At 44.9% G+C, this 15,890-nt stretch overlaps 1 protein-coding gene across 3 annotated transcripts in view; it reads right to left on the bottom strand.

Moving 5' to 3' along the window:
• KIAA0319L (KIAA0319 like) overlaps positions 1–15,014 on the bottom strand; it is a 31,463-nt gene extending 16,449 nt beyond the window's left edge. The window contains exons 1-4 of one of the 3 annotated variants that reach the window (XM_017736231.1): positions 14,800–15,014; positions 7,879–8,531; positions 2,647–2,932; positions 501–602 (exon numbers count right to left, since the gene is read on the bottom strand). In XM_017736231.1, coding sequence (XP_017591720.1) covers positions 501–602; positions 2,647–2,932; positions 7,879–8,531; positions 14,800–14,941 — 1,183 coding nt within the window. In that variant the 5' untranslated portion in view covers positions 14,942–15,014. Of the gene's footprint in view, positions 1–500; positions 603–2,646; positions 2,933–7,878; positions 8,532–12,420; positions 12,915–14,799 lie in introns of those variants that run through there. The other 2 variants (XM_008635106.2, XM_017736232.1) reach the window with 2 other exon arrangements.
• Between the last annotated feature and the right edge of the window lie 876 nt (positions 15,015–15,890).

Here is a 15,890-nt window from a genome sequence, read left to right on the forward strand (position 1 = left end):
AACAGGAATTAATCAATCCCTGCTGCTGCACAACACGGAACACACCTGCCTCTGCAGCTCCCACTGCCACAGTGGACAGAGTTAAGATAAGAACTTTAAAAATACCTGCCAACAATTAGCATGATGAGACGAGGAGTGTGTAGCATCTGTCCCTCAGCAGGCAAATACCCCAATTCAGATTTCGATCACTTGCTAATACAGCTCAGTTCCTATCAGCAAGTATCAAGAATAGATGCTGAAAATCCACTTCTTCCTCACACACCACCCTGAGAATGTGCCACCTCCCAATCCACTGGCTTTGTAGCATTTTCCATTTTTTTGTGTCTCACTATTTTCTCTAAGAGGCAGCATGAGGTAATAGCTGAGTATGAAAAATTTCCACAGGAAAGCGCTCTCTAACAAAAGACATTTTCAAGACTGCCCTTATTTCATGCCATACATAATGACTGTTTGCCTTTTCACATCCCAAGCCCTTAGCAGAATTCCCAGGGAAGCCTTACGAGGTGGTGGTTCAGGAAGCACAAACGCGTTCAGCTGAACTTCGTTCTTCGGCAGGGTCACTTCAACGCTGTCTCCAGCAGAAACCACCAGCTCCTTCATAGCTGAAAGGGACAAACACAGAATTGGAAGAGGAACAGGAAAAAAAATTATGTACATAAATCCACCTTGGTTTCAGTTTATGGAATAAACCCCAGCTACAAATGATGTATTTTGTAAACATCCTGTCCCTCAACAGACCTTCTGTTTCAGGTTTCGCTCTCCTTGTTAATGCAGAAGCATTAATGGGGTTTACAAAATTTAGACAAGCCCAGAATTGCTCAGTCACCTCTCTCTTTGCAGATACTGCGCTGAAACGTGGCCCTTTCACACAGCACAGGGGACTCTCTTCACCCAGGCCCAGCAGGATGGGAAGGGTTCTACTCGACAGCTTTTTGGCAGAGAACTCGGCTGCAGGCTCATGGCACAGCAAGACAAACACTGCCACTTCTAAACTGCAATTCCAGAGCTTCACAAATACATAAAGAATCCACAGAATTTCTTTTTTCAAAAACTGCTTGAGGGCTAAGAGAATTTTTTTAAACCTGCATAGCTGCCACACTGGGTATGGAAGCTCAAAATACAAATCTGGTCCTTGTATTTATATTTTCTTTTCCACCCCCGCTCAAGAATTTTCTTGCCATTCCATTTCAAATAAACTGACAGGTTTTAAAGATTGCAGGGTAACCTTGAAAACTATGGCCAGGGACACATTTTCTTCTGCTTTTTATTAGCATTAAGATAACCAGAAAGCTGAACATATTTCTTAAGAACACCTCTCGGCCTCCTCATCCCCCCTCTTCCCTTCCCATTTACTTTATGTTTGTCTTTTTATTATTGGACCTGGGAATTATGCATAGAAAATATGCTTTCTTTAGTTTGACCCTGTCAAAGACAATGTTTCAGAGGTATGCACAAAAAATCCAAGTTAAAAAAGATGGGGAAAAAGGACCTTAAACATTTAGCTATTTTTCCACCTTTATTATCTATTATTTATCTATCTTCCAATTTTAATAGCTACTGGAATTAACCACCTTTTTTCCCCTCTCAAATACTCCATCAGTCTTTCACCTGCAAAGAATTCCAAGGCAAAAAGTAATCAGATTTCATTAGGAAATAATAAAAACAAAACCCAGACAAACAGACCAAAACCTTGGAAAAACTTGGTAGCTTGGAAAAACTACCCTTTACATCATCTTTGCATTGGTTAGCAAAACCAGGAGGCCCTGGCTATGTCAGTCTTCCCAGACAAGCCAATGAAGATGTTTAAAGTATATTTTCCAGTTTTAGCTGTGGTAAGCCCTTTAAAAAAAAACAACAACCCACATTAACTTGTCAGCACAAGCAGCCAATGAGCTTCCTGCCAAAAACATCTCTGGATGCAGTGCTTCCCTTACACTTTCCATTTGTTCCCTTGTAAGGGAAAGGAACCCTAAATTCAGAAGAAATTCAGCTGTGAATACTTCAGCACACTGGATTAACTGAATTCTGAGACACCACACGAGCAGTACACACCATTCCCTGTGCGTAGCCATCCCTGCAGGGAGAGCTGACAGCCTGGGTGAGGGAACAAAGCTGCCAAAGGGCATTTTGGCCTTTACGCATTTTCAACAGTCTGTTTTAGGAAATACCAGTGTGAACAGAAACATCACCATGCTGCAAAGCAAAGCATGGGCTAACAGCCAAGTACACTGTTCTCCACAGCTGAACTGTGCAGTGACACTTCAGGGACAGAAAATAATCAGTTACACCCTCTTTTGAGCAGACATTAAGATTTCTGCTCAATTTGATAGATAGCAGTGTGCCAAGGCTACTGGAAAAATGCTTCCCGGGACTCTGCCCCGCATCACGTCTCAGCCTTCACTTTGGGAATTAACATATCCCCATTACTTTCCAGCTGTCCTCAGATGCAACAGTCACATGCAGATTTATGATGCCCAAGTCCCATTCCCAAGACCTCAGGAGTCACTAGGGTCTGTCAGCACGTGTGCTGACACAGAAACCTCGCTGTTTCCTCCAAGGTACCATAATAATCTCCTATTTTTCCACACTGCATGGCTTGAAGAAGCCCGAACAGGCGATGCTTGCTGGAGCCCTGCCTGTCCTCACCTGGCATGGTGGCAGCAGTGCTTGGGGCTGCAGCAGTGCTGGTCTGGGCCGTAGGAACACTGCCATTTGTGGGAACACCACTGGGCACAGAAGTTGCCACCTGCGCCTTCGCTGTGCTTTTCACCGGCACGGGGCTGGCTGTGGGCAATGCCTTGGAGGAGTGAGGATGGGCATCATCGGGCAGCCCAGGCGTCTCAGTCTTCCCTGGAGCTGTCAAGCCCTGTGCCACAGGACTGGAGAACGTAGCCAGCACTGATGCTTCTGGTGCAGATGTTCCTGTGTGGATCTGTAAAGGAAGAAGTTGTCTGAGTTTGATCTGAACACTGAAATGCCGGTTTTAAGTTGTCCTTCTCCAGTTAGGGAGGCTGAAAACCCCCTGGTTTGTTTTCCCAGAAGCAGGATTTTTTTTCTGCTTCCTCTTCTCTCTTCTGAAGTGTTTCTCCATGTTCTTCCTTCACAGCAGACAGGCCATTTCTACCCCAGCTGAACAGCAATTAACACCAGATTTAGCTACAGCATTTACGTACCAAGGCTGTTGATGTGGCAAATATAAGAGAAGATCCAGGCTCAAAACTGCAGTGAGTGGAGCTAAAAGAACATAAAAGTGGGATAAGACAGACCCTAAAAACAGGGACAACAAACTGGGGTTCATTTACTTTGGCTGTGATTTCCTTTTCCTGAAGCCATTCAGTCGGCATGAAGCAGGAAGACTGCACTGGCATTTTTATGTAATAACTAAATTGTTGCAGCAAGAGGAAATTTATTTTGGAATCACTCTTCAAAGCAAGGTGAGCTGACACACACAGCTCCCTACATGCCTGCCCCAGGAGATGCTGCTGGGGCAGGGAGCAGAGCTGCAGGGCACAAAGTTTGCTCACATCCACACAGGATGAGCCACTCGATTGAAAATAATCAGAGTGGTAGGAACAATTTCCTTTCTTTCATCAGAAGATTCCTTTTACCTAGCCCCATTCCAGTTCCTAGCCTGCCAGGCCATACTCCTGACAATTTACCCTCCACGATGAGGTCCATGTGTGTAGCACATTTTTTTTTAGCTAACTCTATTTTAAGAACATCTGCTAAATATTTTAAATGGAGCAATTTACCACCTTTGACTCGGAAAGTGCTTTGGAGCTGAATTTCCCACCACTATTCCCCATTAGAGGAATGATTAAAAGCTCATACTGGAGGAAATATACTCAAGCTTTTAGACCACACTGTTGGCATTCAGTCCAGGAAACAGGAACTGGGAAAACACTCCAGACCACGGTGGACAACATCCTTGTCAGTAAATGGTCTGGGCTTTAGAAAACACTACATGTTGGTTGTAAAAATAAAGCTGTGCTGCCCACACTGAACAACGAGCCAAGCCAGCAGCACCAGTGAAGGCATTGAAGGCTTCTCTGCAAGGTTTTTGTTTCAGCCTTGGGCAAATCATTTCCTCTCGCCATAGCTCACTTTTGCTCACAGAATGTAAAACAATTGTTTGGTTAATATCTGAGCTTTATGGACCAAAGAATCAAGCACTATTTGTTAGTGTTACAGACATAAGCCATCTTCCTTTATTTGGTTACTTGCTAATGGGCTTACTTAATCAGATCTAGGGATTCTTTGGAATCCATTCAGGAAAAATCTGGCATGCTGCTCTTCCATCAGTGGCCTCAGGACAGCTGGATGTCCCAGGCTGTATCATCTTCCACCCACTGACAACTGCAAAGGGTACTGACTCCCTTTTCTCGAGATAAAGTTTGAAATGCTGGCAGGAGAAAGAGGGGAACAGCCAGGCAGGAACTCAAGTGAGACAGACTCTTTAGGAAAGGCACAGGAGCAGAATGTTTCCCTGACTTCCTACCACTATGGGAAACCACTTGTTGCTTTTCAAGAATCAGCCCAGAAGGGTCACAAGAACACAGGAGATCTACATTCACCCGCTGGCCACAGCAGAGTCCCCACTTTGCTTGGTAATATTTTCAGTGAGCTGAATGCTTTCTTGACTCACTTTTAATTCCCAAAAAACCCCCACTTTACAGTTAAGAGAGATCCTCTTCCTTCCAAAAGTCTTCAGGATGAATTGACAGCCAAATGTCTGTGGAGAGCTCGAATTAGATAAGCTTTGCCTGGGGCAACATAACAGTCAAAAATGCCTCTAATGCTTGCAAGCTGAGACATCTCTTATCTTTGCTCCATAACTCTGAATTCTTTAAAGCAAAGAACAGATTATTTCATTCTTGGGGATAAATGACAAGGAGACTAGAAGTTTGCCAGCTGTCCTATCTTATTAGCTGAGAAAACAGAGAGAAGTGGCACATTGGCCTGAGTCAACACAGGAGCCTCAGACAATTTTGATTTCCACCCCTAAATGCCTTTGGCCTGAGACAAATAACCCAATGTCCTTGTCTGAGAGTCCCATGTCTGTTAGAGGGCCTAGAGCAGCCCTGTGCATCAGAATCCACACTGAGCTCAAGTTACTTGAGAGAAAAATATCTCTCTCCTGGAATTTTCTTTTATTTTTAAATTTAAATAGACCTGGTCTGAATTTACAAAATGGGCTCTTTTCAGCTTAGATGGTGTCCTTGCTGTCAGCAGTAAGTGCCACATCTGTGAAGACTCTTAAGACACTAAAATGTGGGTAATGTCACAAACCATTACAGAGTTAGTGCTGGTGGTAAAGAGAGACGTTTCCTTGTTCCTTGTGGATGAAAAGCACCCAGCACTCGCAGGAAGTGTGACAGCAAGAGCCAAACAGTGGGCTTGATGTGAGGGCAGGAATGAGTTCTCTGGCTCTGTTGCAACACTCCTGCTCCAGCCTTTCCCAGTCTGCCTGCAGAGCTGCTGCAGTGCTGCAGCAGCCCTGTTCATCAGCAGTGCTGCACTTAAATGCTTCTCCTGACTGGCTATTAAATGTGCTGCTATATTTTAGAATTGACAAGGAATTCTACAGTGAGACAGAAAAAAACTGGTGCCTGGAAAATGTCACTCACTTTAATGAAAAAGTACTAATCTCCTTTCCTTGGTTAAGGGCTGATGAGCAGGATGCACTGTGGTTTATCCTGGTTCCATAGCATGGATACAGTAAAACCAGAAATTAATGCTCACTGCACAGTAGCAAATGCCATTGCAGATGGCTGTGGAGCCACCAGAACTGCAAGAGGGAAACTGCCACAGAGGCAATGTTTTCCCAAAACTGTCACTTTCCTTTTCTCTGACCCTACAAGAGCCCTCCACACATTCAATGCTCAGCAGCAGAGGAGAAAAAGCACTTTTATTTCCAATGTCCTTTCCTACTTCAGGTGTTTGATGCTCTCAGGTATGAAGAGCCAGTACGGTCCCCATCTTCCAACCCCTCCTAAAGAACACTATTAAACAAGCCATGTGTTCCATGGATTGGGCCAAATGTAGCCCAGGTGAAACTCTACTGATTTCAGCATGTGTGTAACTTTATTTTGGTCCATAACCAACCCAACTTGGAATATCTGCCTCCTGGAAGGTCTGGCCATGTCCCAAGAACACAGCCTCCAATGTTGTATCCTTGGCTCACATTGAACTGCTCTTGGATTTGAAGTGCAAGGACAGCTGCAGAGCTGGCTTTGCATTTTGCAGGTAAAGTTGGATGGTTCAATAATCCCAGAATTAGCCCAGGTGGATATTTTAATTCTTCCTTCTTCTCAAAAACTCCATACTAAACCTCAAAAATGTGACTGCCAGGAATTCCATCACGGCACTGTATTTTAGCAAGAAGTTTTTATTTTGATGAACTTGCATTTCGTTAAGAGTCATGGACTTTCTTATTAGCAAAAATCATCAAGGAGAGTAAAAACCTTTCCCCAACACACATCCAACAGTTCACATTAATGACAAGGGGAGCACTTCCTAAAGATGGGAAATCCTGGATGTTCAGAAGCTGATTAATCAGAGTAATTTAATATTTGCAACCAGTTTACTAGGCACACCCTGGACAGTAATAGCAGGATAACCTGGAAAGGGAACAAGCAGGGAGATGTAAAAGCTGTTTGCCAAGAGCAAGAGAAGACATTTAAGAGTGGCTGCAAAGACATCTCCTCACACGTGTGACAGCTGAGAGAATGGGGTCACCGAGCTCAGCTCAACTGCTAGGAGGAGGAAAGAACAGGGAGGGTAGAAATGCTGCAGCATTGCAGGGGAGAGAGAAAGCTGAGTTTGAGTCAGCCCCAGATGCTGGGGGGGTTCTGGAAAATCAAACATTTGTCAAGTTTTAGTGCCTGGTTTCACACACGTCACCCTGGCTGCCCCAGGAGCTCTCGGCAGCGTCCCTTGGCTGCTCGCCACATCCTGCTCCAGGGTGGTGGCTCAAGCAGTCACAGCCCTACCTGCAACCAGGATTTGAATACACAAGGAGAAAAATTCAGTCATTTCCAGAACCAGAGGCACCAGTTTTGTACAGTGCCAAATCCCTGAAACATGGCAAAAGCTATTTCAGGAACAGTTTCACAAAGCAGAATTATATTTCACCATCACGAGTGCACAAGCATTTTTGAGATAAGGCTCAAAAATTATTTGCAGATGTAAAAATACAAACATCACTTAACAATTCAAATGTGCCAAATTCTCTGTAACATCAAGATTTACTGGCTTAACACTGTATGTGTTTGGAGTAGAGTCTAAACTGATTTCATTCACCCCGTGCCAAGGTAAGCTTTGGTGGATTTGAGAAACTGGAGCACTCTTCAAAAAGAGAACATTTGGCATTAAGATGCCAACTCAAGCAAGCAGATTGACGTCGAAGTACACTGTGAGCTCTATGCATAACTCTATAAAATAATGTAATTAACTGCCTTGATTCAGCATTTCAATGAAAACAGCTTATTTTATTGTGTGGACCTAAAAAGATACTTCTACAGGTAACAGTTTTCAGCTCCCAGACAATTCCCACTGACATATCACCTTTCCTTCTCACCTGGCATGCACACTGTGTGATTATACAGAGGATAAGCATTATCATGGACTCCATCCTGCCTCACCTTCCCACTTAAAGATAGTTTATCACAGCTAAGAAAAGGAGGGAAAAACCTACCCCAAAACCCAAACAAAACCCCAAGCCATTGGCCTTGCCTTGTTGATAGGAGGCTGCAAACTGGTAACCTGAAAAGGTATCCCATCACGTGGGCAATTCCAAGTCAAAATCTACCTAAAGCCAGACTGAGGAGGGGGACAGCTGTCCCAGACAGCCCCACCCCAGCCCCAGCAACCACTTACCTGGGGCAAGTCACCGTCAGCATCCTGTGACCTGTTCACATTACTGCTCTTAGGAGGGAGTGGGCTTCTGGGGTTCTGTTCTCTTGGATTCTGTCCATTTTTCAGCAAGTCTTGCTTTCGATTTTCTTTCTCAGGAGCAGCTCTGTCTGCCACTAAGTGCCTCAGGACCTGATCCTTCAAGCGCTTGGCTTCGCTCCGGCTGCTTCTGGAGCTCTCTACCAGATCCCTTCTCAGGAGCTGCACTCTGTTACCTGACAGCCTCTGCTTCTGGAATGATCTCCGCAGTCTTTTTTTCCTCTGGACAGGGATGTCCCAGTCCAACCACTTGTGACTCCAAGTCTTCATGCCACCTTCCATATGAAAGTTTAGCAAGTGCTCTGTGCTTTTTGATTTCTTTAAAAACACCAAAACAGAATCCAAAAAGCCAGTCTTGTTGGCCTGACACATGCCAGGCACAGTGCAGTTCACCTGGATGCACATATTTTCCAAGAACCAAAAGGCATCACAGGTGGGGCGTTGGCAGCAAGTGGTCTGACAGGAGCTCAGAGTATGGAACCCTTCCAGAAGCTGCAAATGGTGACCTACCCACGATCTCAAACGGCTGCCAAGCAGGATCTTCCCCAGCTCGCATTTAGATCCATTCCAGTTTGCATCTGGGAAAGAGGAGGGAAGACAGACAATTCTCAGTCCTTTAAAGCACTGGATAATAGATTGAATCACTATTGTCAAGATGAATTTGGGGCACAGGAGGAATGCAGGAGAGAGTATATAGGAAAGTAAATCTGACTTCTCAGAATCTCTACCTGGCCTCAGTATCCAGTACTTACAGAAGATTGTAAGGAACAATCTGCTCCTCCTACCTAAGCCACCACCACCCTTTCCAACAGGCATGGAGCTAAAGCCATCTACAGCAGCAGAAGTGAAGACAAAAACGTTCCTGTTTCAGAGGAGCCCATAATGCCCAGACTGAGCAGCGAGCCCAAGGTCACAGAGCAAGTTCAGAGCCAGAAACCGAATCCCAAAATCCCAAGTGCAGTTCCTTACTCTAACCCATAATGGCCTTGCCTCTCTGCCCATAGTCTGCCTAGAAGGAAAACACTGCAAACAGTGACACTGGCTTGGTGCAAGCCAGTACAGAGGCATTTTTGACTCCTCCATGCTGATATTTGACATCAGTTGCTTATTCTGACTGAATTTGCTCCACTTGGGAAGTTGTTCACAGCTTCTAGAAAAAGGGTCTGCAAGGAAAAGCCTTGCTACCCACCCTGACATAGTGTTTTTCATTAAAAACCCTCAAACATTTGACATAATTTCTGTTAAGAGTCAAGTCACTTCAGGTCTCAGCTCTGCAGTAAAGCAGCAACTGCTTTGCATACGGGTTTTTTTTTTCTTAGCATGAAAATTTTGAGTGCTTGCAGGGATCAATGGATTAAAGGCTTCCAAAATTCAGAGCTCTGCAGATTAAGGATTCCCTAAAAATAGCCTAATGACCTATGGGACTGTTACACTGTGCTGTGTTCAGCATCCAAGTGATAACAGGTCATTGGAAGATTACTTTACAAACAGTGTTGCTGGACTGGGAGTTGTGCAGCTGGAGAATATGCTCCAGATCTGGCTCCCTCCCTGTCAAGAACGGAGTTCTTGAACACAACACAAATGGGAAATATTTTTCTCCATTAAAATAATGTCTGAATTTAAATTACAATATCCTGATCAAGAATGAACTTGAGATTAGCAACCATGTCATGGGGAACAGAGCTCCCTGAGGATGTCTGAACCCACCACGGTGCAGAAGGGGGAGAAGCTCCTCACTTGAGCAATGAAGTGTAAAAGAAACTCTGCAAATGTTCAACAGCAAGAGAAGTTGACATCAGCACCTTTAAAATCCTCAGCACCCTTGTCACACCTCATCAACACACAGCACTTCCTTGGAGAGAGAGCAGACAGGGAATCTGTGTGCCCAGGGCAACAGCCAACCTCATCACACCTGAAATGCCTGGAGAGCCAGTCCCTGACACCACTGCCATAGTCACAGGCAGGGACAAGCACCTGGCACCAACCTGATGGGTCTGGAATTAGAACAGAGTATGGAACGTGTGTACACACCATGCCCACGTGTATGCACACGCACTCTCTCCAGACTTGGAAAAACAGTAATAAATGGAAGAATTACACCATTCCTGTGAATTTCAACAGGATCTCATCCATTCAGACTTACGTTTTGCCTATAAAACTCCCTTTCTGTTAAAGGTGAATCACTGTCCCTAATATATCCTGTGGATGAGGGAAATATGCTGCTTCCCACATTCTTAAAATCCTTCCTCCTCCTCCTCAACCACTGCTCATCCATCTCTCCTCATATGTCAGCTCCGGCTCACACATACCACTCAAATTAAGGCTTGATATAGAAGCAGTGAAATTCAGCAGCACTTTCTAGTACCAGGTTTAGAACTGAGGCACACACAGAATGGGAGACATTTAAGAGAAAAATCTTCCCAGGGAAGATATCCCTTGTGACAAATCACTTCATAACACAAGTATTATATTTATTCATCTCAAACGTAAAGCCTGACTCCCCAGAAGCATCTCCTCAGCATATGAGAGCCATGACTTAGCCCAGATGACACAACACTACCATGCTGAGAGCATTCTGCTTCTCTTTTAACACACTGCTAAAACAAGATTTGACTAATATTTTGGCCACATTTCATTTCTAGAACTCTACTAATGCCCACCCAGGACATGTTTATTTGAAATGAGCCGGTATGTTTTTCTGAATTGCTGTACACAGACAGCTTAAAACTCAGATAATTCTCAGGAATGACAGAAGTGAACAGACAACTCCCAGCACGCCAGCCTAGCATTCCAGATGTGAATTTTCCACAGAGACATACTGATCTTCACTTTTCATTTTCAAGTTCCATGGCCTTTGGTGAGCATCAAACATTCAAACAGCTCTAAGTGCCCCGGGACAAAAGAGAGTCTACACTTGTATTTCATCTGTGGAAAGCAGGAACATTCCTGAGGATGGGCTCCCCGCTAAGCTCAGCATCACACAAGTCACAAGACACCTGCACAGTGGGTGTGCTTAGTCACTTCTCCATATCGTTTTTGTCACATCAGTGGAGAAAACTGCTCTTCCCAGGAACTCAGGAGTTCCTGTCCCAGGGATGCAGCTCACAGCTTTGCTGAGCAGCAGGGGAATGGAACACACAGGAACAGCTTCTATTAATAATCTCCAGTTCACAGACTTGCCCGGGCAGTTAATCCTGCCTGATAGCAGATTAATGATTAAAGACTTGACTCTGTGGACCTTTTAAACCTGCCACACGTCAGTCAGTTATGTCAACACAGTCCCCCTTGCGTAACTCCACATGACCACGCTCATTTCTAGGCAGCCATAACTCCTCCTCAGCTTCACAAACTCCGCTGCCTGAGTGACACAAACAAGCCCAAAATAACAAAAACTCTGCAATGGAAAAAGTGTCTACATCAGGGTAACTATGTCCATATAATTATGTTTATTTCTGCACACGCAACAACCTTAATTTAACGGAATTTTCACTCATTTAATGGTTAGACTTGATGATCTCAGACTTGTACCATTCCAACTGTAACGACTCTTTGATTCCTGGCTTTAACTCTTCCAAGCAGAGCAACCCTTAAACAACCAACACTGTCTAGAATACCCTCTAGGAGTCTCATAGGAGCTCTAACTCTAAACTTCCAAGAAATTATTAAAGCCAGGAAATGCATGCAGGAAGCCCAGTTGACAAGGAAACGCACCATTCAAACATGCAACCCTTTGCTAGGACCAGGAATACAAACGTCTTTTCAGGGTCTAAATTGGCTGATTAAGGTCATACAGCTCATTAGCTTAGTCAAATTTGCCACTGGGAACTGTCTAGGAAGGTCCAGTAACACAACAAGGACGCTGCAGCTGCCTGAAGAACACCTCCATGTTACTCGGAAACAAAGCAAACCAGCCCCTTCCCAAACCAAACACCACACAATGCATCAGAGGAAAACTTCCATGCAAACCACTAACTTGGTTATTTACTTGAGCAGGAGGTTGGTTACTCAAGTTTGAACAGGAAATTAAAAAAACAAACATAACCACTGCCTGTAGGCAAATAAAGACTTCTGACACACTGCTCTTGGGGAGAGTGTTAAACATCTTAGGGCTAAAAAACATTCCTGCCTTTCCAAGTTGCTTTCCTTAAATTAGATTATTTTCCAGATTATCACTTGTTCCTTTTGTCAAGAATTAGGGTCAGAAAAAGCTCTCTCTGAGATACAAGCTTTTGAGAGCTCATTTAGTAACTGCTAAGGGTGGTGTTTTGTTTAGTTTAAAAAAAAACAATGGCTTTGGGTTGTTAGTTTAAAAAAAAATCAATTAAAAAGGAAACCAATAAAAAACACAACCCCACAATGTCTACCAGCAAATCATTTCACTTTTCTCTCAGAGTATTTTAAACAAGTAAGAGGGATAAATACCATAAAAAACCATACACACAGTCCCAGAGAGAACAGAAGAATCACCTGCAGAGGAGCACAAGGCACACAGACAAGTGCACAGGTAGAACAGCTGCAGAATTCCCAGCTCCCTTGCAGCTTTTCCCAGGCAGTGTCGTGACAGGAACTGGGCGCTGATGCTGGACTTGGCTTCCAACCTCTTCTCCATGGCCTTTGTGGGCAGCAGCAGGGTTCTAGAAACACGCAGGGTATGAAACACAAAACATCCCACGGCAATTGAAATGTTCCTGCACAGATCCAGTGAGAGTGCAAAGTGAACAGAGCACTTGTGGAGGAAAAGGAAAGGCTTATCTACTGTGATTAGTCCAGCTGTTGCTAAGGAACTATCAATGTCTGATACCGAAATGAAATCTGTAGTGGCACAGCTCTCAGTGCTGAGTGGAGAGGGCCTGTCACTTGTGTTTTTCTCCTCCAGACCCCATTTTTCATCTGCTATCACAGTGGCTGTCCACTGGATTCCAAACGGGCATTTGGGAAATTTCAGTTTCAAGCATGCCTGAGGATTGGACACCCAGGCAGCAGCGCAAGGATAACACAGGCACTGACAACCCCTGCCCATCTGCCTGGCGATGTCACCGCAGGCACGTCCGTGCTGGCTGGGGGCACCCCGAAACAGAACCACAACAGTGAACATCATTAGGCACTAAATGGCATTAAATCTGCCAGTTCCGAAGAATCCAAAGGGAATGCTGTTACAGCCAGATCCACCAGCGCTCCTCAAGCACTCCGAGCTTGTTACACCTCGAGAAATTGCATTCAACCGTCCGCAGCAGAGCAGGAACAGACACGGGAGGAAAACTTCACAGGGGGAGATGTAAACCCGCGCCCGCTCAGCCAACAGGTCCTTGAGGAAACTTTCCGCCGCCCCAGACCCCCGGTCCCCGCACCTGCCCGGCCGGAGCCCCCCGGCACGGAGCCCCCGGGGCCGGGCCCGGGCCCCGCTCCATATCGTTTTTGTCACATCAGTGGAGAAAACTGCTCTTCCCAGGAACTCAGGAGTTCCTGTCCCAGGGATGCAGCTCACAGCTTTGCTGAGCAGCAGGGGAATGGAACACACAGGAACAGCTTCTATTAATAATCTCCAGTTCACAGACTTGCCCAGGCAGTTAATCCTGCCTGATAGCAGATTAATGATTAAAGACTTGACTCTGTGGACCTTTTAAACCTGCCACACGTCAGTCAGTTATGTCAACACAGTCCCCCTTGCGTAACTCCACATGACCACGCTCATTTCTAGGCAGCCATAACTCCTCCTCAGCTTCACAAACTCCGCTGCCTGAGTGACACAAACAAGCCCAAAATAACAAAAACTCTGCAATGGAAAAAGTGTCTACATCAGGGTAACTATGTCCATATAATTATGTTTATTTCTGCACACGCAACAACCTTAATTTAACGGAATTTTCACTCATTTAATGGTTAGACTTGATGATCTCAGACTTGTACCATTCCAACTGTAACGACTCTTTGATTCCTGGCTTTAACTCTTCCAAGCAGAGCAACCCTTAAACAACCAACACTGTCTAGAATACCCTCTAGGAGTCTCATAGGAGCTCTAACTCTAAACTTCCAAGAAATTATTAAAGCCAGGAAATGCATGCAGGAAGCCCAGTTGACAAGGAAACGCACCATTCAAACATGCAACCCTTTGCTAGGACCAGGAATACAAACGTCTTTTCAGGGTCTAAATTGGCTGATTAAGGTCATACAGCTCATTAGCTTAGTCAAATTTGCCACTGGGAACTGTCTAGGAAGGTCCAGTAACACAACAAGGACGCTGCAGCTGCCTGAAGAACACCTCCATGTTACTCGGAAACAAAGCAAACCAGCCCCTTCCCAAACCAAACACCACACAATGCATCAGAGGAAAACTTCCATGCAAACCACTAACTTGGTTATTTACTTGAGCAGGAGGTTGGTTACTCAAGTTTGAACAGGAAATTAAAAAAACAAACATAACCACTGCCTGTAGGCAAATAAAGACTTCTGACACACTGCTCTTGGGGAGAGTGTTAAACATCTTAGGGCTAAAAAACATTCCTGCCTTTCCAAGTTGCTTTCCTTAAATTAGATTATTTTCCAGATTATCACTTGTTCCTTTTGTCAAGAATTAGGGTCAGAAAAAGCTCTCTCTGAGATACAAGCTTTTGAGAGCTCATTTAGTAACTGCTAAGGGTGGTGTTTTGTTTAGTTTAAAAAAAAACAATGGCTTTGGGTTGTTAGTTTAAAAAAAAATCAATTAAAAAGGAAACCAATAAAAAACACAACCCCACAATGTCTACCAGCAAATCATTTCACTTTTCTCTCAGAGTATTTTAAACAAGTAAGAGGGATAAATACCATAAAAAACCATACACACAGTCCCAGAGAGAACAGAAGAATCACCTGCAGAGGAGCACAAGGCACACAGACAAGTGCACAGGTAGAACAGCTGCAGAATTCCCAGCTCCCTTGCAGCTTTTCCCAGGCAGTGTCGTGACAGGAACTGGGCGCTGATGCTGGACTTGGCTTCCAACCTCTTCTCCATGGCCTTTGTGGGCAGCAGCAGGGTTCTAGAAACACGCAGGGTATGAAACACAAAACATCCCACGGCAATTGAAATGTTCCTGCACAGATCCAGTGAGAGTGCAAAGTGAACAGAGCACTTGTGGAGGAAAAGGAAAGGCTTATCTACTGTGATTAGTCCAGCTGTTGCTAAGGAACTATCAATGTCTGATACCGAAATGAAATCTGTAGTGGCACAGCTCTCAGTGCTGAGTGGAGAGGGCCTGTCACTTGTGTTTTTCTCCTCCAGACCCCATTTTTCATCTGCTATCACAGTGGCTGTCCACTGGATTCCAAATGGGCATTTGGGAAATTTCAGTTTCAAGCATGCCTGAGGATTGGACACCCAGGCAGCAGCGCAAGGATAACACAGGCACTGACAACCCCTGCCCATCTGCCTGGCGATGTCACCGCAGGCACGTCCGTGCTGGCTGGTGCCAGCCAGAAACAGAGACACGAGAGCACAGCAACGCTGGGAAACCGGGAGCTAACGCCCTGGTTTGCTTCTTGTTTTGCTCCACAGGGCAGGGATCACCAAACTTCTCTGCCTTTCTAACGCCAAAGGCTATTTAATAGCCTCATATACTAATTAAATGTAAATTATCTCTAGGTGATGCGGTATGAGAACATTAATTATTTCAGAGCTAATAAATAACACCTATTTTAAGGCAACAGTGAAGCATCATTAGGCACTAAATGGCATTAAATCTGCCAGTTCCGAAGAATCCAAAGGGAATGCTGTTACAGCCAGATCCACCAGCGCTCCTCAAGCACTCCGAGCTTGTTACACCTCGAGAAATTGCATTCAACCGTCCGCAGCAGAGCAGGAACAGACACGGGAGGAAAACTTCACAGGGGGAGATGTAAACCCGCGCCCGCTCAGCCAACAGGTCCTTGAGGAAACTTTCCGCCGCCCCAGACCCCCGGTCCCC

Source organism: Corvus brachyrhynchos, unplaced genomic scaffold (assembly GCF_000691975.1).
Source record: "Corvus brachyrhynchos isolate BGI_N302 unplaced genomic scaffold, ASM69197v1 scaffold65, whole genome shotgun sequence".
In the NCBI taxonomy this organism is placed as follows: domain Eukaryota; kingdom Metazoa; phylum Chordata; class Aves; order Passeriformes; family Corvidae; genus Corvus; species Corvus brachyrhynchos.